We start from the raw sequence: 22,927 nt of genomic DNA, 5'->3' as shown, positions 1-22,927 counted from the left end.
GTGAAAGTGCATGGTGATCTTGATGCTCCTTTCCAATCAAATTAAGGGTCTTATTCTGGTGACATGACGCTTGACTGCCGTTTGGCAAGTACAAATATTCTCACTCTTATCCATAATAATCGTATGCAGTCTAGTTTACCCGCACAACCTACCTGCACTGTGTCTGCGAGCTGTTGGCTAGAGAGCACGTGCCAAGACCAGAGTATGCACATTTGCTATTTAACACAACAGTTTTTGTGGCAAAACTATCGGTAGAGTTGAAAATGCAATGGAACCACATTGAACTTTAGATTTTTATTCGGTACATGAAAACTTCAGCGAAAAAGTACATTGTGTGCACTACATCATCACACACTGACTTTTATCCACAACAAGTCTACTTGGTGGAAACACACCACTTGTGGGAAAATTAGCAAATTATTTAATGCAGATTTTTGAATATTTGTGTTAAAATCTGTAGCCAATTGGATGGTAACCTAGCTAGTGGAATAACAAAAACACCACCTTTTTGCAGGCATGCTAGTTAGGTTAGTACAGGAGTTTCTCATGCAACTTTGTAAGGAGTCAAAGCAGAAGTAACTATGTTGATTATGATTGGCCAGGAGCCATGAGCGCTTTTGTCCCGAACCCATTATGGTGTTTTAGGTGTCAAGCTTATGGTCATGTGGCAGCAGTGTGTAGGATGGAGATTCCTAGATGTGATAAGTGTGCAGGAGGACATGAGACAAAGGAATGTGTAGTATTGGTTGAAAAAGTTGTGTGTGTGTAAACTGTAGAGGTACCCATGGTGCTGGAGATCAGATGTGTCCGGTGAGAGAAAGGCAGGTTGAGGTTGCCAGGATCAGAGTAGTGCAGAAGGTGTCATATGCTGAGGCAGTGAAGAGACTTGTAGAGGAAGATGGGTCCAGGGTGAGGGATCCCAAGAGGATCCCTGTGAGTAGGCCGAGGCCAATAGGGAGTGATAGGAATAACATGTGCTTCAGTAAGGTTGTTTTTTTGGCGTTCATGGCCATGGTTGTTAAATGGAACGCAGGAATGGAACACAAATCACAGAGGATAGATGTTGTGGTGGCAGCTGCAGAGTACTTGGGTGTACAAGATTTTACCGCAGAAGAGTTACAAGATGTTTTGAATTATAGTGTTCCGTCCTCCCAGTCTGCTGGCCTGGAGTAGGATCAGATGGGTCCAAAGTAGTGGAATAGTGGTTTTAATGGGTGCAGGGTTAGTTGGTAGGGCAATACATTTACATTTACATTTACGTCATTTAGCAGACGCTCTTATCCAGAGCGACTTACAAATTGGTGCATTCACCCTATAGCCAGTGGGTGAACCACTTTACAATATGTGTTTTTTTTTTTTTTTTTTTTTGGGGGGCGACGGGGTAGAATGATTACTTTATCCTATCCCAGGTGAAATTAAATAAATAAAATTAAATAAATAAAAAATGTATTTTACAGTGTAATAAAGTCATACTACGTAATAGTAGGCTGATACACAGCTAATACAGTAGGTGGCGGCATGCCCTATTACATTTGTTTGCGGACCGTTATAATACCAAAGAAGAAGAAGCCTGGCCGGGAGTGGCGCTGGCGAAAAGAGGATGGTCTTTGGGATTCTGGAAGGCTTAAACAAAATTCCAACTTCCAGCAGCCGCGTGTCTCCCCGGAGTTGGGATGGGATACAACTGTGACTGTATTTCGTTAGGATATGGAAATATGATTGAAATTTACACTGGACCAGAATATTTATTTGAGTAATTTTTATGGGAAATAAATACGTTTCAACACAGTCTGTAACGTCGCTTTTCACAACAGGTAGGTTAACTTTAGCCCATTACATAGCATGCTAACGTTAGCTAGCTACCTAGCTAACTTAGTCACATTGCACGGATACTTAGGTAATTTTTTGTATTATCGCCAACTACAAGCTACTGAAGAATAGTCAGCTAGCTTGCTAGCTAAACAGGTTCCACGCGTTTGTTTTTTAATGTTAAATGTATCTAGCTAACAAAACGTATGAGAACTCTTGCTGTATCGTGTCATCTGTAATTTGAACGTCCACCCACCCCACAACGAAGTTGTTTGTTGTTGTCGAGGAAAACTTTGGCTTCTTTGTATTGATCGGATCCAGCTACAGTAACGGAGTTCAGGCAGGGCAGGAGGAGAATCGGAGACCAACGTAACGACATGGCTATGTTCTTTACCACTTTACATATTTTACTTTATCTGATTTGAAAATTACTTAACGTATAGCACGGATACCCGTTAAATACGTCTCCGTTAGCTCTCGGTCCGAGCACAATAACTACAGGGTGGCAAGTTTTGCCTCACGAGTTAGTTACTAACGTTAGTCCGCGAGCGAGTCACATCGATCGGCTTTGCCTCCTGCCTGCCCACTTGTTGCTTGGCTTACTAGTAATAACCTAGCTAATCATTCATACGATAGTTTTGCTAAAGATTATTAGAAAGGCAATAGCAAGCTAATGTTTGCACTAACGTTGGTTATCATTTTCACATTTCAACAATGTTTATCAGTGTTTGTTAGCCAAACTTGGAATATAAAGTGTATTGTGTATTGAAATACAGCAGTCACTAATGCAATTCGTTCAAATCAACTTGTTTCACATTCAGCTCAACGATTTGGACAAGATACGAGAACATGGATTACAGTGTGAACTGGAGAGACGAACCCTAACGTTACTTGGAGGACTCGACTGCTGTCTATTTGCTGGGATCTATAGCTTTCGATGTGTGCACTAAAGGATTGTCACCTCTTGTGTGAAGTGAAATGATGGCATCACGTTGGAAAGGTCCATGTGATGAAGAGGAGAGACTGACCAGACCCTCTTTGTGCGAGGTACATAAGCCCCACTCAAATTCATGGCCAAAATTCCAACATCTTACCACCTTAAAGGTTGTTTTTGGGTGACCCAAAATTCTTGTCATGGAAATTGGGGTCCTGGAGATTATCCATTAGATGTAGGTTAAGCTACCTGTAACTGCCAAAATAAAGGAAACACTTGAGTAAATTAGGGGGATACAAAGTATAATAATAATATTATAATATGCCATTTAGCAGACGCTTTTATCCAAAGCGACTTACAGTCATGCGTGCATACATTTATTTGTGTATGCGTGGTCCCGGAAAGCAGATGTTCCTGAGTTAATTAAGCAATTATCATCCCATCATGCTTAGGGTCATGTATAAAAATGCCCAGTTGCCCATTATTTTGGCTACCATGGCTAGAAGAAAAGATGTCAGCTTCAAAATCTCCCCACTTGCAAATATTCCTCTAGCCTAGCTCTCAATCCAGTTAAGATCAGCCTGTTCCACCAACCTCTGCTCACTTAAGCCTAGTATAGGTTATTTTAATCCAATCTATGTCCATTTAACCCAGTAAAACCCATTTTATCATGTCATTTTGACCAATCAATGATATTGGAGTTAACTGCTGTCGCTGGATCAGACGGAACATACTATAGTGATGCATCCAGTGTAGATATTCTCCACAGTTAGTGTGTCATTAGAGTGAATGGGATGGTTTTCTCTGAGGAGCCCTAACCTATATAGGCTCTACTAGACAGATCCCCCTCTCCACTCCCGTGATCTGTACCTCATTAAAGCCCAGGGCTTAACTTGTTTAGCAGCCATTTACAGAGCATCATATGGCTCTCTGGATATCGGAAATTGGATAGAGGACAGTGCTTTCTTCCTGTATGCATTGGGTTGTCTGTTATGCTCAGTCTCTGGTAAATATAGAGATGGGTTAGCTTAGGCTATTGCCAGTTTCTTTTCTCCATTACACTGTAAAATCTGGACACTGTAAAGTGTTCTGCTTTCTTGCAGAATTAAACTAAAGGTCTGTCCTTTTGATGGCACTCCTAATAGGGATGTAATGATTCACCACATCAGTCCTGGTTCAAATGTTTAAGATATGAGTGCATCGGTCTGCAGGATTCCAAACCGATCCAAATGTAGCATGCATTTGTCAGAAAATCGATACAAAAGTTACGAAACGCCAGTTGACTATTTTTTGTTGTTGCTCAAATCACTTTCTTTCTACCTTCCTGAAAATAACTGTAATCTTTTATGACAACTGCATCCTCTCCTTTAGTGTCAAACTAAGCATGTCATTAGGTTGACAGTAATTGATCTACAAGTAATTTTGCCTGCCGAACAACCCCAGACAATATCAATAGCCTAGTTAAACTGTGCGCTGTGTGCAGCTTCATGCGCTGACCAACGAGAAGTAGGCCTATAACTGATCTGGCACATCTATGCATCACCTTCAGCATTCAAATGAAAAAAGTTGGTAAAAAAAAGCAAGGGAAACATTGCCCCCTCCCCCTAACTGATAGTGGGGTGGTAGATGGCCAATTTCCCTTATGGCTCAGCTCAGGTGCCTACATACACCATAGACATACTGTATACATTATTTACACACACACATATACAGATAAGTCTGCTCAGACAGATCCAGCTCAGAGAGGCCCAGCTGCAGATTTTAATTGAAAATGGAAAATGAATGTATGTATGCAACAAATGTTAGCGCATCAAATCTTATCGATTATTTCTTCTAATCACACCGAATCGTTTCAAACTAAAACGTATCGTTCCTGTACCGGAGCCCATGTATCTAGATACGTATCGAATCGTCTTGAAAGGGAAAGATGCACATCCTTAACTCTTAATAAAACTAGTGAATCAGACTTTAATGTTTCAATGAACTGAATGAGTTAATTGATGGCCACCGGAAAACGTTATATGTTTCAATTAAACTCCCATCACATTACAAAGCCGGATGATCAGTGTAGGGCTGGGCGATTTTATATAGAATTAATTAGTTTGTTGTCACGATACCAACATTTTACTAATGATATGATACCAGGCCAAGTATCACGATACTGAGTTGTGCAGAAAATCAGTGGCCCAGCGTCCTGTTCCCGTTTTCGAAACATTCGGCGCATGTGCTACGCAAAAACCTGTCACTGAAATTCACAGTTCTACTCAATACAACACATTGAATTTAACTTCACACTGTTCAGTGTATAATAGAATACTGCATAGAATGGCTGATTTGCTTATATTTGCAAAGGCCTACCTGTGATTTGGCTGGAGGAATGGGAGGAAGGAATATACATGCATAATGATCTGCATGTCATTGTGTCAGTAAGGGGAAAACACCTCATGAAACCTTTACTCTTCAGTTAACACACTGTCTCTCTCCCTCCCACAAACATACACACACACACTGCTCCCAACTTTTAAAACGTTAGGCACCAAACAGAATTTAAGGAGCACCAGAATTAAATATATATTTTTATATAGTTTAGGCTTACATTAGAACTATATGAATCCTACCTTTGACGCACATCTCATGAGTAGCAGACCCTTTTCCTTTCTTCCTGTGCCAATCACATTTGCCTAAACCTACTGTCAAGTTACCAGGTTGTTAGCTAGCTAGGAAGAAAAAAAGGTATCCGGGAATGTGGGTCATATTTTTTTAACCGTTTAGGCTAGAGACAAGCCGTTTTCTTTGCTGTAAAGCTGCAAGTATGCTTGTCGTGAAGCGGCGCTCCATTTTCCCTCTCTGACACTCAGAGGCTGCATGATGGTGAACTTGCAAAGTCTACTCCGACAGGTGATTAAATTATACAATGTATCAACATTGCTCGCTCTGCGTGCTGCTCCAATGTAACAAATGTACACATCTAACAACAGAAGACTCGTTAGGGTCTGCATCCCCGCTCGCCATCACGGCTAAATTATATATATTTTAAAACTGACACAGGAATAGGTGCGCGTGAAGAGCGGACAAAGAGAAGCAGGTGAGGGCTGGTAGGGGATGCGGCTGGATGATTACAGCTGCCACGTGATATGCGCATGAAAGTGAAGTGGATATTATTGGACCTGCGCTTACAAGCGACTAGTGGCTGTTGCTTAAATTCAACTGCATTTATAAACAAAACTGACATTATAAACATTTTATAACCGGCACCACCAGGTTCTTTAGATCGGTAGGGCTGAAAAATTAAGTAGTAGTATCATATGAAACGGTACTACAGTATTCTAAAATGTTTGCATTGTAGGTGTCATGACGTTTTGGTACCGTGATATTACTGTGGTACCGGTATACCGTGCAACACTAATTAGATTAATTCGAATGCATGTTTCAGCACAATGTTCTAAATGCCTGTATTGCAATAGAGGTTTACATTCTGTCCTGTTTTTATGAGTGTTTGACTTTTTGGTCTCCTCTGCTCCTTCTGTGCTGTGTGCACTGTGCACCTTCTCATTCGCACACAGACACCAAACCCCTTCCCACAACAATACACATTTTATGACTCCCAAAATGTAGAACAGTTCAGACCATGCTAAGACGAGAGTATCAATGAACATGACTGTGAAAAATTAATGCTGTTTCAGGGTTCGAACCACCTAGTTTATAATGTTCTATAATGCCTGCTATCAGAAGTTGGTCATTGTTAGTGGATGTGCATTATCCATGTTTCTGGTAAAATGTGTAACAAAAAGGGCATTTTCATAAACTTGAAAGCAAGATCAGTGATTATTGCAAAAAACAGTTTAAACTATTTTGATAAAATATTTAAATAATTGCTGGGTCTTGTGGTTGTGGAAGGCTTATATTTAGCCTAGGTATAATTTTACAAGCCCTGAATTCATTTGATTATTCCTGACTGTTTGAAATGCAGTGTATTAACCTTTTAATTGTGAAACAAAGCTTATATAGAGAAAACGTTAAAATGATGCATACTGTGAATCGCCCATTAGCTTGAAAAAACCAGAGACATAATTTTTTTGCCCATATCGCTTCGAGCTTGATGTTTTGAGCTTGATGAGTTCTACTGTGTGTGTATGTTTTTTGAGGGCTTTATACTTCTGCATGGTGGAAAACAATTGTCATGACATATAGTCTGTGCCGTCCAACCTTCAGCCAGGGAGTGGAAGCATCAGTGATGCTCACAGAAGATATGAAGGGGCTGCACGGCTACAGAGACTGCCTTTCCCATGCCAGGAACAACCACTTTCACTCATAGTTAAGGTAACCAGTGCTTGGCTGAGAAGTCACGCCAAGCTCAATCCCAATTGTCCTAGAAATGTTCCTTCCTCTAGGCTAATGTCTAAAATACCTCAAATTACTTTCAAACGTTCTTTCGGCACATGAGGATGATGTGGTAGGTCCTAATCATCTTAAAGGTCAGAAATCACAGGATGGAAAAACCTTCAACTTCTTTAAAAAAAATGCCCTGCTGCACCAAGATTACAGGGCCTGTAAAATGGTATTATATATTAGGCTACATAACGTACAAGGTAAGTGGGTAACTCAATGATACGTAAGCCAGCATTACAAGACAAAACATCCTAGGCACACACACACAAGAGGCTCTCTGCTCTGCATCATTATCGTAGGCCTTTCACAGTGAAGTGCTTGGTTTACACTAGATGTGGTGTAAAATGTGGCAGCCCACAGAGAGCTTTACTCTTTCACAGTTTAATACGGCCGTGTTTGATGTATTTAGGCCTGATGTCATGTGGTCTGTGCATGTGTCATGGCTTGATAAGCCTTTAAACATAGAGGCCATGCGTCAGTGAAAGACTAACAAGAGTGAAATGCCGTAATCCCTCGTCTGTTTGAAGAAAATACTAGCTGTTTGAAAATGAAGGGAGGACCTGGAGGAGTTTTCCAGGCTTAGCTTAGTATCGATGGTGCGCTTGTGCGTTGTAGTTCGTGTGTGTGTGACTGTGATGGAAGGGCTGCAGCTTCTGAACCTTACAAATGACCACATACAAATGTGTAAACACTCAGTCTCTAAAGCATGCTAGCTAATATTCCAATACAACATTTACATTTTACATTTATGTCATTTAGCAGACGCTCTTATCCAGAGCGACTTACAGTTAGTCCATACATTATTCTTTTTTATTTTCATACTGGACCCCCGTGGGAATCGAACCCACAACCCTGGCGTTGCAAACGCAATGTTATCCAACTGAGCTACCTCCCTGCCGGCCATTCCCTCCCCTACCCTGGACGACGCTGGGCCAATTGTGCGCCGCCCCATTGGTCTCCCGGTTGCGGCCGGCTACAGCAGAGCCTGGATTCGAACCAGGATCTCTAGTGGCACAGCTAGCACTGCGATGCAGTGCCTTAGACCACTGCGCCACTCGGGAGTAAAGCATTGTTCGATAACTAAGCCAGATAATGTTTTAAAGCATATTTCAAGTAATCTTATGTCTCATGTTGCCCGTATATGTTTAGTTATGTTATGTAACCTAAGAGTAATGTTTTCTATAATATGCTCAGGCAGCTCGCATTCAGTAAGTAGGGGCCATAGTACCGGCAGGGATTCCATTGAGGTCCTAAGCCCTGAGGCTGTTGTCATGAAGCTGATGTATGACTTCTGATGCTCTGCTCTCCATTCCACAATCTGATATGAAATGAACCGTAGCTTTGAGTTCAGTGCTTCACACACGTTCCGTGCTGCCACACCCAATGCAAATACTAAACACTGGCATTCTGGTAGTGATTCATAGACTGAATGGCGTGTGTGTGATGATCATTTATCCAGAATGGATTTGTGTGTGTTGTTTCTCTGTGGTTGTCTTTTGTAATTCATGTGTGATACATGAAGTTAGTGTTTGTGCTGAACTGGTAGTAACCAATGTGTTCTCCTTTGTCTCAACTAGAGGCAATAGATGCATCACCTCTTATTGATCCTCCCCATTAGGTTTGCATTGTAACCATCATGCTAGCTCCAGTTATAAGTATCAGTGTTTAACTGGAGAGGCAGTTCCTCTGCTTGGTTGTCTAGTCCTGCTGCTTCGGCTTTGGCTCAGCTGAGAGGAAGGAGGGCGAGAGCCGGTCAGGGAGACGATCGGGCGGTCAGGGAATGTTTGGCTGGAATTTATTTGCCGGGTCTGTCACCACAGCATTAACTGTGAGGGGCAATGATAGCCCTGCTAGGCATGCGTCTATCTGGACTAAGGAGCGGCCTGCCAACAACCCCCAGCCACATCTGAGGACTGGATATGGCTGGAATGAGATCCACTGCTAAATTAGATCTGGTGAACTGGGGTTGGCATGCCCCGAGGGGTGAGGCATTTGAAGCCTGCCCTTTCAGGACTATTTTAATTCATAAGGTTTTAATTTCTCAACAAGAGCTCTGTATAATTGAGAGAATATGGCTGTTACTGAATAGCCTACATATAGTTATAGGTAGGGGCAGATCAGCATAGCTAGGCTTAACTTACAGCAGAACCCGCATACTGCATAGCCTAATTATTCTCAAAAATTCCATGGATTTGAGTGGAATGTAAAGGAATGAATGTAGGACAAACACACCTCCACATGTACACACAAACAGGGAAGTTGTGCTAGTGCTGTGGAAACAACAGTCACAGCTGGGGCAGACACACAATCAGAAACCTGTTTGTCCAGTTAGTTTCCACCAAACCAAACTCACTCAGGTGTCACGCAGCTGCACCTGAAGCTCTATTTCACAGCAGCCCTTCTGCCATTGGCTCGTTCTCCCATGATAAGGTTGAGCCCCTGATGTCCCGTGTCCCTCTGTTCTGTTGAACTTCTGTTTTGTTGACCACAAAAAAGCTGGGTGAATTCATTTGAATTCAATCACTTCTTGACAGCACTAGGCTTGGCCGGTATACCAGGATATTTTGAAATCGCCACGGGATGGTTTTTCAATACCGTTGAAACTGTTTATTTTACATTTTTTATAAATATTTGTAGCTACTTTAAGTAAATACCTACAGTCAACTTGAGCAATACATTAGCAGATGAAGAAGATCACATTCTTCACGTCACCTGTCACACTATTTTTCATTAGGAAGCTTACTGGTAGTCCCCAGTCACGTGGTGTTTGTTTACAAGCACAGAACGATGAGAGACCAGAGCCTCTTGAGTCACTCACTGTTGTGCAGCACGCGCCAGGTGATCTAGTTACAGTATGGATTTCACAACTAAATGTTTGCCAGCTAGATATCTTTACTATTAAGTTAACTGTCTAAAATGTGCTAAATGCTCTGCAGTTGTGCATTTGGTTTGCTAATTTAGTAGCTAGTTAGCTATCTAGCTAAGTGGTAAGCTTCTTCCAAAATCAAGCTTTGCTTGGTGACAGCAGAGAATCCCCTCAAGAGCTTTGCTGTCTAATATTTGTTTGGTGTGTGCAGCAAACTGAGTAGCAGGCCTGGAATTTCATGATTTTAGTGGAAGGCCATTTGGCCTTCAAGAGGTGCCCAATCTGCTAAGGCACCAAGGCCATCTGCCAGGGCACCAAGACCATTAACCAAAGTAGCCAATTAAATTAATTTGAAAACCCCAAAACGGTAGCTATTATGTTAAGAAAAACGTGAGCGTATGTAAATGTACATAAATAATTAGCCTACATGTCGAAGTGTAGGTGATAGCCTATGTGAATTGGCTACAATCTGTCATGTCCAGACCGATGCTGACATGAGGGAGGCACCTGAAAATGTAGCCAAACTTTAATTAGACTTTTAATTACATACAGTGCATTCGGAAAGTATTCTGACCCCTTGTTTTTTCACACATTTTGTTACGTTACAGCCTTATTCTAAAATTGATTACATTTACACACACTACCCCATAATAACAAAGCAGAAACAGGTTTTCAGACATTTTTGCAAATGTATAAAAAAGTGATAATCACATTTACGTAAGTATTCAGACCCTGTACTCAGTACTTTGTTGAAGCACCTTTGGCAGCGATTACAGCCTAGAATCTTCTTGAGTATGACACTACAACCTTGGCACACCTGTATTTGGGGAGCTTCTTTCATTCCTCTCTGCAGATCCTCTCAAGCTCTGTCAGATTGAATGGGGAGCGTCACTGCACAGCTATTTTCAGGTCTCCAGAGATGTTCGATTGGGTTCAAGTCCGGGCTCTGGCTGGGCCACTCAAGGACTTTCAGAGACTTGTCCCGAAGCCACTCCTGCGTTGTCTTGGCTGTGTGCTTAGGGTCGTTGTCCTTCTGGAAGGTGAACCTTCGCCCCAGTCTGAGGTCCTGAGCGCTCTGGAGCAGGTTTTCATCAAGGATCTCTCTGTACTTTGCTCCGTTCATCTTTTCCTCGATCCTGACTAGTGTTCCAGTCCCTACCGCTGAAAAACATCCCCACAGAATGTTGGTACCCTTCCTCAGATCTGTGCCTCAGCACAATCCTGTCTCAGAGCTCTACAGACAATTCCTTCAACCTCATGGCTTGGTTTTTGCTCTGACATGCACTATCAGCTGTGGGACCATACATAGACATGTGTGTGCCTTTTTCAAATCATGTCCAATCAATTGAATTTACCACAGATGGACTCCAATCAAGTTGTAGAAACATCTCAAGGATGATCACTGGAAGTCTCATAGCAAAGGGTCTGAATACTTATGTAAATAAGGTATTTCTGTGTTTTATTTTTAATAAATGTGCAACAATTTCGAAAAACATGCGATATTGTGTGTAGATTGAGGGAAAATAATGATTTAATCAATTTTAGAATAAGGCTGTAACGTAACAAAATGTGGAAAAGGGAAGTGGTCTGTATACTTTCCGAATGCACTGTACAGTGCCTTTAGAAAGTATTCATACCCCTTGACTTATTACATCCTGAATTCAAAATGGATTAAATTGATTTTTTTCCCCTCCCCATCTATACACAATACCCTATAATGACAAAGTGAACACTTGTTTGTAGACATTTTTGCAAATTTATTGAAAATGAAATACAGAAATCTCATTTACATAAGTATTCACACCCCTGAGTCAATACTTTGTAGAATCACCTTTGGCAGTTATTACAGCTCTGAGTCTTTCTGTGTAAATCTGTAAGAGCTTTCCACACATGGATTGTTCAACATTTGCCCATTCATTTTTTTCACAATTCTAAAAGCTCTGTCAAATTAGTTGTTGATCATTGCTAGACAACCATTTTCAGTTCTTGCCATAGATTTGCAAGTAGATTTAAGTCAAAACTGTAACTTGGCCACTCGGGAACATTCACTGTCTTCTTGGTAAGCAAACTCCTGTGTAGACTTGGCCTTTAGATTTTAGGTTATTGTCCCCGGTTTTAGGTTACAATGGGGAAAAAAAGTATTTAGTCAGCCACCAATTGTGCAAGTTCTCCCACTTAAAAAGATGAGAGAGGCCTGTAATTTGCATCATAGGTACACGTCAACTATGACAGACAAATTGAGATTTTTCTTTTCAGAAAATCACATTGTAGGATTTTTTATGAATTTATTTGCAAATTATGGTGGAAAATAAGTATTTGGTCACCTACAAACAAGCAAGATTTCTGGCTCTCACAGACCTGTAACTTATTCTTTAAGAGGCTCCTCTGTCCTCCACCCGTTACCTGTATTAATGGCACCTGTTTGAACTTGTTATCAGTATAAAAGACACCTGTCCACAACCTCAGTCACACTCCAAACTCCACTATGGCCAAGACCAAAGAGCTGTCAAAGGACACCAGAAACAAAATTGTAGACCTGCACCAGGCTGGGAAGACTGAATCTGCAATAGGTAAGCAGCTTGGTTTGAAGAAATCAACTGTGGGAGCAATTATTAGGAAATGGAAGACATACAAGACCACTGATAATCTCCCTCGATCTGGGGCTCCACGCAAAATCTCACCCCGTGGGGTCAAAATGATCACAAGAACAGTGAGCAAAAATCCCAGAACCACACGGGGGGACCTAGTGAATGACCTGCAGAGAGCTGGGATCAAAGTAACAAAGCCTACCATCAGTAACACACTACGCCGCCAGGGACTCAAATCCTGCAGTGCCAGACGTGTCCCCCTGCTTAAGCCAGTACATGTCCAGGCCCGTCTGAAGTTTGCTAGAGTGCATTTGGATGATCCAGAAGAGGATTGGGAGAATGTCATATGGTCAGATGAAACCAAAATATAACTTATTGGTAAAAACTCAACTCGTCGTGTTTGGAGGACAAAGAATGCTGAGTTGCATCCAAAGAACACCATACCTACTGTGAAGCATGGGGGTGGAAACATCATGCTTTGGGGCTGTTTTTCTGCAAAGGGACCAGGACGACTGATCCGTGTAAAGGAAAGAATGAATGGGGCCATGTATCGTGAGATTTTTGAGTGAAAACCTCCTTCCATCAGCAAGGGCATTGAAGATGAAACGTGGCTAGGTCTTTCAGCATGACAATGATCCCAAACACACCGCCCGGGCAACGAAGGAGTGGCTTCGTAAGAAGCATTTCAAGGTCCTGGAGTGGCCTAGCCAGTCTCCAGATCTCAACCCCATAGAAAATCTTTGGAGGGAGTTGAAAGTCCGTGTTACCCAGCAACAGCCCCAAAACATCACTGCTCTAGAGGAGATCTGCATGGAGGAATGGGCCAAAATACCAGCAACAGTGTGTGAAAACCTTGTGAAGACTTACAGAAAACGTTTGACCTGTGTCATTGCCAACAAAGGGTATATAACAAAGTATTGAGAAACTTTTGTTATTGACCAAATACTTATTTTCCACCATAATTTGCAAATAAATTCATTAAAAATCCTCCAATGTGATTTTCTGGAAATATTTTCTTCATTTTGTCTGTCATAGTTGACGTGTACCTATGATGAAAATTACAGGCCTCTCTCATCTTTTTAAGTGGGAGAACTTGCACAATTGGTGGCTGACTAAATACTTTTTTTCCCCCACTGTATTTGTCAAACATGACTGCCTGTCACGATCGTTTATGGAAGATACGGACCAAGGCGCAGTGTGATAAGCGTAAATTTTATGAAGTACTTAACTCACGACAAAACAACAAACAAACGAAACGTGAAGTCCTAGGTTACACAAAACAAACCTTAACGGAACAAGATCCCACAACGACTGGTGCCAAACAGGCTGCCTAAGTATTGTCCCCAATCAGAGACAACGAGATACAGCTGCCTCTGATTGGGAACCACCCTGGCCAACATAGATCTAAACGACCTAGCACATCAACATAGAGAATACAACACAGAATCTACACACCCTGGCTCAACATTTCAGAGTCCCCAGAGCCAGGGCGGCGTGACAGTACCACCCCCCAAAGGGGAGCAGGAACGGGCCGGACCGGGCTGACGACGCGCACCACTGGCTTGGTGCGGGGAGCAGGAACGGGCCGGGCTGGACTGGGAACACGCACCACTGGCTTGGTGCGGGGTGCAGGAACAGGCCGGACCGGGCTGGCGACGCGCACTACTGACATGGTGCGGGGACCAGGAACGGGCCGCACCGGGCTGATGACGCGCACCACTGGCTTGGTGCGGGGAGCAGGAACGGGCCGGACCGGGCTGACGACGCGCACCACTGGCTTGGTGTGGGGAGCAGGAACGGGCCGGGCTGGACTGGGAACACGCACCACTGGCTTGGTGCGGGGTGCAGGAACAGGCCGGACCGGGCTGGCGACGCGCACCACTGGCTTGGTGCGAGGGGCAGGAACAGGCCAGACCGGGCTGGCGATGCGCACCACTGGCTTTGTGCGAGGGACAGGAACAGGCCGGGCTGGACTGGGAACGCGCACCACTGGCTTGGTGCGAGGGACAGGAACAGGCCGGGCTGGACTGGGAACACGCACCACTGGCTTGGTGCGGGGAGCAGGAACAGGCCGGGCTGGACTGGGAACACGCACCACTGGCTTGGTGCGGGGAGCCGGAATGGGCCGGGCCGGACTGTGGAGGTCTGGAGCGAAGAGCTGACACAACCCGTCCTGGCTGAATGTCTACTTCCACACAATACGTGTGAGGCATCAGCACAGGACGTACGGGGCTGTGCACTCGTACTGGCGCTACAGCACGTGGCACTGGCGCAGGATATACGGGACCGAGGAGGCGTACTGGAGACCACGAGCGTTGAGCCGGCACACCCCGTCCTGGCTGAATGCCCATCTTTGCACGACACGTGCGTGGTGCTAGCACAGGACGTACAAGACTGTGCCGGAACACTCGCGGCACAGTACGTGGCTCCGCATAACACAAAAAATGTTATTGGGGCTGTCTCTCGGGCTTCCTCCTCGGCCGGTACCCTCTGCGTTGCCGCTGCTCCTCTCTATAGCGCGCCTCCACAGTCTCCTCCCAAGGACGGCGATCCATTCCGGCCTGAATCTCCTCCCAAGTCCAGGATCCCTTCCCGTCCAGGATCTCCTCCCAGGTCCAGGCTGTCTGTTCCTGGACACGCTGCTTGGTCCTCTTTTGGTGGGATCTTCTGTCACGATCGTTTATGGAAGATACGGACCAAGGCGCAGCGTGATAAGCGTACATTTTATTAAGTACTTAACTCTCGACAAAACAACAAACAAACGAAACGTGAAGTCCCAGGTTACACAAAACAAACCTTAACGGAACAAGATCCCACAACGACTGGTGCCAAACAGGTGCCTAAGTATGGACCCCAATCAGAGACAACAAGATACAGCTGCCTCTGATTGGGAACCACCCTGGCCAACATAGATCTAAACGACCTAGCACATCAACATAGAAAATACAACACAGAAACTACACACCCTGGCTCAACATTTCAGAGTCCCCAGAGCCAGGGCGTGACACTGCCGTTTAGCCTACAGTGCCTTCAGAGCCTTCAGAAAGTATTCACACCACTTGACGTTTTCCACATTTTGTTGTGTTAGTCTGAATTTAAAATAGATTAAATTGAGATTGGCCTACACACCATACCCCATAATGTCAAAGCTGAAACGTCTTGTGTAGATGGAGCGGTCGGAACGCAATTGAGTGAGTGAGACATGAAGGTGAAAGGAAATTTAGGGAGCAGAACTGTGTGATGCTTGCTTTCTTTTTTGTTGTGTCCCGCAAATGCACATGTACAAATGGAATACTAGAATCAAAGCACATTAACATTGTCTTCAAGATACAATTTCGACCAAATAGTTTTACAGTATTTGAACAAAATGTGATCTCTGGTTATAGAACGATTTTTTTGTGGTCCGTTCGAGTACTTGATTACTCATGCCAATCCCTAGGCCGTAGAGGAAAATGGAGAACACCAACTTTCTATAGAGGGGTCATAATAGTTTGTAGGCCAAACCGTTCGGACGCTACAGACATTGTTGTGAGAAGACAGATTTTCGTTATGTCTCATGGTCTGACAAACACCGCTGTAGCTCTGCCACCTTTCACCGCAGATGTGGAAGGCCGACATCGGCGGGTGCGGTGGATTGAGATGCAGCCCAAGCAAAAAACATATCTCTAGCTTAGACTGAATCTTTAAAATATTATTATTATTTGGTACTTTTTACCCGTTTTTCTCCCCAATCTCGTGATAGTCAATTGGTTGTTACAGTCTTGTCCCATCGCTGCAACTCCCGTGCGGCCTCGGGAGAGGCGAAGGTCAAGAGCCATGCGTCCTCCGAAACACGACCCTGCCAAGCCGCACTGCTTCTTGACACACTGCCCGCTTAACCCGGAAACCAGCCGCACCAATGTGTCGGAGGAAACACTGTACAGCTGGCGACCGAAGCCAGCGTGCATGCTAGAGCGCGATTGGACAAGGACATCCCAGCGGGATGGAACCCGGATCTGTAGTGATGCCTCTAGCACCTGATCAGTGCCTTAGACTGCTGCACCACTCGGGAGGCCCTAAACAGACTGATTTTTATGGGGATTTTTGTATTATGCTAATTAGATTTCAGCTGTAGGGGGTTATTAAAGGTGCAACAGTCAGCAATAATCTAATTCAGGGTGTGAGACATGAGTCAAATATAAGCCCCACTAATAATTTAATTATTTTATCAAAATAGTTTAACCTGCTTTTTTGCAATCACTGATCTTGCTTTCAAGTCTGTCTATAAAAATGCCCTTTTTGTTGCACATTTAACCAGAACCATGCATAATGCACATAAATAATCATTACTAACTTCTTGTAGCAGGCATTATAGAAATTAACACAGGTCTCATAAACAATCTCTCAAGCACCACAGGCTAGTGAGTAGCCAGCTAATTTCAAGTTTAGCCAACTTCGATCTATTTGCTAGCTAACAAGACAGAATAGTTGAACTGTTATGAACACACCCTTCTGTCCGTATCCAACTGTTTGAGCAGCATGCTAGCCTGTCCACTTTGTTCAGATGTTGAAATCAATTGGCCTACCTTATTTCTCAGAATGAGACCGAGTTGCCAATTCCTTTTATATAATTGTGTTTTATGCTTATTGCACATTTATAAAACCGACTGGACAGCTAATATAACAGTCTTTGGCTAAAATGCTGCTAGCAGTACATGGTACTGCAATGCTGCGTGCGACAAACTGAGCATTCATTTTCCAGAATCAATGTTAATTGATACTCCTGTTTTAGTAGTGTCTGCTCTAAGCACAATTTGAGTAGTTGAGACATAAAAAGGGTATTGTTAGAAACGTCTCCTCTATTACAGTAAAATAATGTTTCAGTGTTTCAGTGTCAGTAATAACGATTTTTTGGACCAAACCTCAAATGCAAATAATGAGTTGAAACCGCTTGTCAGAGAGGAAGAAGTGATCTCTAGTGCTGAGCGATTAACAAAAATGTTGTATTTTTCTTTGTTTCAATTATTTTAATTCCATTTCATTCGCTTTTTTCCTTTTGAGCTCAATGCGCACATCGTACAGTTTCTCTAGAGGTAAATCAGATCCTGCCTGAACTGTACGATGTGGTAGGGAGTTTAGCGCATAAAATGTGGTAATTAACTACAATAACCATAATTCATTGTGCATCTACTTGTCCGGTCTGTGTTTCTTTTATGACTGCTGCTGAAGAGAGAAGAATGCAGATCATGAGGTGATATAGAGAGCAGCTGTTGCTTCATATCGCTACCTGAAAATACATGATCTAAGCGATTTAGTAGTTGGTATTCATCAGTCAAAGTATGCCTTATTTACTTTGAAGAACTACTAAAATAGTGATTTTGTCACACAGTATAGGCAGCAGCTCTATAGAGATGAGAGAATGACTTGGAATGAAATAATGAAGTCATCAAATAAAACAAATGTAATATACACAACTGACATAAATTATGGTTAATAAGTGATCATCAGTAATGGGCAGTCACTACCATCATGGGATTTTTATTAATTGTTTTATTCTGTGTTACTTCATTCAACCCACGTAATGCATAGTGCATTTAATGTTTAAAAAAAGTTTATCGAAATCGAAAACCGTGATTATTTCTTAATAATCTAACCGAAACCGAACCGACTGCAAAAAGCACTAATCGCTCAGCATTAGTGATCTCTCAACTTTGTTGACATAAGTGGCAAGGGGAGGGTGTGTGTGTGTAAACGGAGAGGAAGAGGTGAAGCGAGTGGTTTCACTCTCGCCAAAATCTATCCAAAATAAGTCCAATGCGTTTCTATTGGCTTATTTTGGACCTAAGCTTGTCGCCTGACTTCCCGCCTTTGGGACAACGACTCACATTGTTAGGGCGGAGACATGAGTATCTCGTCATTATATTCAGATCTCTGGTGTAACTGGGAAGGCGCACACAGCACAGAAGGAGCGAAGGAGATGAGACCAAAAAGACATGAGAACAAGCGGACATAAACGCTCATAAAAACTAAAAATACAAAAAACCTTGATTCTTGAGATACAGGCATTTGGAAAATCGCGTAAAAACATATATTCGAATTAACCCGGTGTCACAGGAAGGCCTCCCGAGCCACGTTCTGTTCACCCTGCTACCATCTAGCAGGTGGAGACGTTACAGGTGCATCAAAGCTGGGACGGAGAGAATGAAAAACAGCTTCTATCTCCAGGCCATCAGACTGTTCACCAGTCATCACCAGCCAGTTACCACCCGGTACTCTACCCTATACCTTAGGGACTGCTGCCCCATAAAATTATCACCTGCCAAATGCGGGTAAGATGTCTATTTCACCTGCCACGTTGGCGGGTGGTCAGGGCTCCACAGTGCGAGCATTTCACTCGCCTTTGTGAATAAAAATAGTCAAGTATGATCACATTTATAGTGAAATAAATGCTGCAGTAGCTGTTTTCAAAGTATTTCCGCCGTTTTGTTTCATAGCTTTTAAATTAATCGCACAAAGTCAAAGAACTACGAATTCTATATAGCCTATTCCACCTCGCGCTGCAAAACTGTCTGGCTGGGGGCTGTGCGCACATGAAGAGCTGAGTGAAATATTAATTTTCAGAAGCGCTGCGCACAGGCATAAACATTGGTCTAATTTACTTGAAACTAAAGTCTACTGAAGTGAGACTTTGTCCTTGTTTCTTGGCTATTTACATTTTGTTCACAAGCTAGGTTGTTTTTCAATGTATGAGTTTCAACTGCTAGGGAAGAGAAGAAAACGCTTCTACTAGTCAGACTCAATCTCACAGGCACAAACATGACTCAAATCACACTACCACGGTAACCTCCCGCCCTTAAAGGGGCAGGTGAACATTTTTGTACATTTTTGTCTCATCTGTGGTATTTTGGTTAAGACTCAGGTCACAGAAATGAAATAAACAATATACCACATTACTTCTTACTAGTAATACATTTGTTTTAGAAACATTACAAAGCATGCTCATCTGTTTTTGTGTGTGTTATGTTGGTGTAATTCTAGCGAAAAAAATATATATTTTGGTTTGTAAAAAATCTACCTGCCACAGTGGCTGGTGGACGAAAAAGTTAGTTTTATGCCATGGTGCAAAAGTCATTGAATGCTAGTCACTTTAATAATGTTTACATATTCTATAAACGTATGCTGTACATACCTTTGTACTCTATAGACACCACTTATTTATATCCCGGACTCTTGAGATCTCTTGTTTATTTTTTTTGGTTGCACTACTGGAGGCATTTGTGAATTTCCTCTAGATCCCATGTTTCTGATCACCTAGTCTAGACACATGATGTTGATTTAACTTTATTATTACTGTTGCTTATGAACCGTTATGTAGCAGGATACAGAATAGACACTCAGTCGTTGCCAGACTCATGTGATTCATTTTTCAAAATGAATAAATGCGTTCATACCACATGCATAGATTTTTGTCTCTTTGTGAACTTTGTACTACTTTCTCACAATTCTTGCCTTTCTAAGAATTTGAGTAGTCACCTGCAGTATATCTTATTTCAATCTGTCATACAGTTGTGTACAGTATAATAATTGCGCCTCTCTCCCGTCTCCCACCCGCCTTTCCTTGCTTTTCCCCCCTCCCCTTCTCTCTCTCTCCCCTTCTCCCCCCAGAATAACGTGCTGGAGTGGGGTGAGCGGGGTGATTCCCCTGCAGGCCTGTTCAACCTGCAGGGAGAGGAGGAGCCCTTCTCATGGCCGGGTCCCAAGACTATCCATCTGCGGCGCACCTCTCAGGGCTTCGGCTTCACCCTGCGCCACTTCATTGTCTACCCACCAGAGTCTGCCGTGCACCCTTACCCCTTCCCGGTAAGCACCACAGTCACGGTCACATGCGCTTCCATTCAGTTCTTTGACATTTGTTTAGCACTTCGTATGATGTCATTGTGGCAGAAGTTGCAACAAAATGTGAGTAATGCCCCAAACACAATTTGAGTAAAATCAGTAACTTAGATGTTGTCCACAAGAGGGCAGCAGTGTGTGTGCAAAGTTTCAGACTGATACATTCAAGAATGAGAGATCTACATAATATTTTGTATCAAGTCTCCCAGGTGTCCCTCACCAGTTTGCCCAAATGTACCCAAGTGGCCCAATTGGTCAATTGATACATTTCCAAGTACATAACTATCGAGAACATACAAAAATGCTATGGTAATAAAAAAATTACGTTTACACACTCCCAGGAATGTCATACATGATGGATCATTAGCTCCCTACATAAAAGGTACTAACCTTCACACCTCTAGATGGCCGGGCGGGGGTAGGTGTGGAGCCAGAGACAGCAGAGGGGAGGAGCTAGTTCCTACATTTTAATGAGTGGGGGGTGGAGGACTTGAATGTGGTGTCTTTGATGTTGGCTCCCACAGGTCATCTTACTCTCTACCACTATAGAGGATTTAAAACAAATCTGATAGAACTCAAGTTTACTATTACTTATTTTATTTAACCTTTATTTTAGCAGGGGGTGAGCACCGCATCAATACATCAAATATACAACACATATCTACACTGTGTGCACAATTATTAGGCAAGTTGTATGTTTGAGGATTAATTTGATTATTGAACAACTACAGTGCTCTCGGTCAATCCAAAATGTGAATAAACCTCAAACCTGAATATTTAAGAAAGTAAAAGTGAGGTTTTGGCTTTCTTTGGAGAATATCTATGTGTGCACAATTATTGGGCAGCTATTAGTGTGCCCAATTATTATGCAACTTAATAAAAAAACGAAAAGTTCCCCATCACACTTGCTTATTTTCATCTGTTAAAGTGAAAATAATAAACAAACAACTCAATTTACAAATAAACTTTTCTGACATAAAAAATAAAATCTGTGACCAATATAGCCAGACTTCTTTTCAATAACAGTCATAAGCCTTCCATCCATGGAGTCTGTCAGTTTCTTGATCTGTTGACGATCAACTTTTTGTGCAGCAGCAACCACAGCCTCCCAGACACTGGTCAGAGAGGTGTACTGTTTTCCTTCACCGTAAATCGACTGTTTAAGAAGGGACCACAAGTTCTCAATAGGGTTTAGGTAAGGTGAGGAAGGGGTCATTATTCTTTCATCTTTAAGGCCTTTACTGGCTAGCCACGTGACTTCGACGCATGCGATGGAGCATTGTCCTGCATAAAAATCATGGTCTTCTTGAAAGATGCAGACTTTTTCCTGTACCACTGCTTGAAGAAAGTGTCTTCTAAAAACTGGCAGTAGTTTGAGGCTATCTTCATCCCGAAAAGGTCCAACTAGCTCATCTTTAATAATACCAGCCCATACCAGTACCCCACCTCCACCTTGCTGGCGTCTGAGTCGAAGTGGAGCTCCGTGCCCGTTACTGATCCAGCCACGGGCCCATCCATCTGGTCCATCAAGAGTCACTCTCATCTCATCAGTCCATAAAACCTTTGAAAAATCTGTCTTCAGATATTTCTTGGCCGTCTTGACGTTTCAACTTATGTGTCTTGTTCAGTGGTGGTCGGGTTTCAGCCTTCCTTACCTTGGCCATGTCTCTGAGCACTGAACACCTTGTACTTCTGGGCACTCCTGGTAGGTTGCAGTTCTGGAATATGACAGCACTGGAGGATAATGGGTTCCTGGTAGCTTCACGTTTGATTCTTCTCAAATCTTTGGCAGTTAATTTGCGTCTTTTTTTCTCAACACGGTTCTTGCGACCCTGTTGACTATTTGCAACAAAACGTTTGATGGTTCTGTGATCACGCCCCAATATCTTTCAAGAGTGCTGCATCCCTCTGAAATACTTTTTAAAAATTGTTGACTTTTCAGAGTCAGTTAAATCAATTTTTTGGCACATTTTGCCTGAGGAAAAAAAGCTGCCTAATAATTATACACACCTTGATATAGGGTGTTGATCTCCTTAGGCAACACCCTCCCTCATTACACAAATACACATCACCTGATATGCTTAAATCCAATAAGTATCAAACAATAGCATGGTATTTATTCGCTGTAATAGCTACTGTAAAATGGACACTGCAGTTAAATTAACAATCATTTAAGCTTTCTGACCATATAAGACATGTCTGTCCCGGAAAGTTGGCTTTTGTTTGCAACGCCATTCTAGTCAAATATTGCATATTGAGCAGCAACTGTCCCGATTTCGGGACTCTGATCCAGTAGAGTTAAACAACTCCCTGACCTCTTTCAACTCCGATATCTTCATCATTGCTGGTGGCAAATAACAAAATGGCAGATTTTATCCGCACCAAAGGATGTATCATAACTGTTGGGATATCAGACATTACAGACCAATGCTGCATCTCTAAGGGCATTAAAACTCATGTTTGTTTTTT

General features: G+C 42.8%; 1 protein-coding gene across 1 annotated transcript in view; it reads left to right on the top strand.

Moving 5' to 3' along the window:
* Positions 1-1,592: 1,592 nt before the first annotated feature.
* LOC121580978 (rho GTPase-activating protein 21) overlaps positions 1,593-22,927 on the top strand; it is an 84,146-nt gene continuing 62,811 nt past the window's right edge. The window contains 3 exon segments of the mRNA XM_041896230.2: positions 1,593-1,814; positions 2,631-2,856; positions 20,231-20,425. Of these exon segments, the coding sequence (XP_041752164.2) occupies positions 2,788-2,856; positions 20,231-20,425 (264 nt within the window). The 5' untranslated portion in view covers positions 1,593-1,814; positions 2,631-2,787.

Source organism: Coregonus clupeaformis, chromosome 14 (genome assembly GCF_020615455.1).
Source record: "Coregonus clupeaformis isolate EN_2021a chromosome 14, ASM2061545v1, whole genome shotgun sequence".
NCBI classification, from domain to species: Eukaryota; Metazoa; Chordata; class Actinopteri; order Salmoniformes; family Salmonidae; genus Coregonus; species Coregonus clupeaformis.
This window is presented reverse-complemented; position numbering and strand designations above follow the sequence as displayed.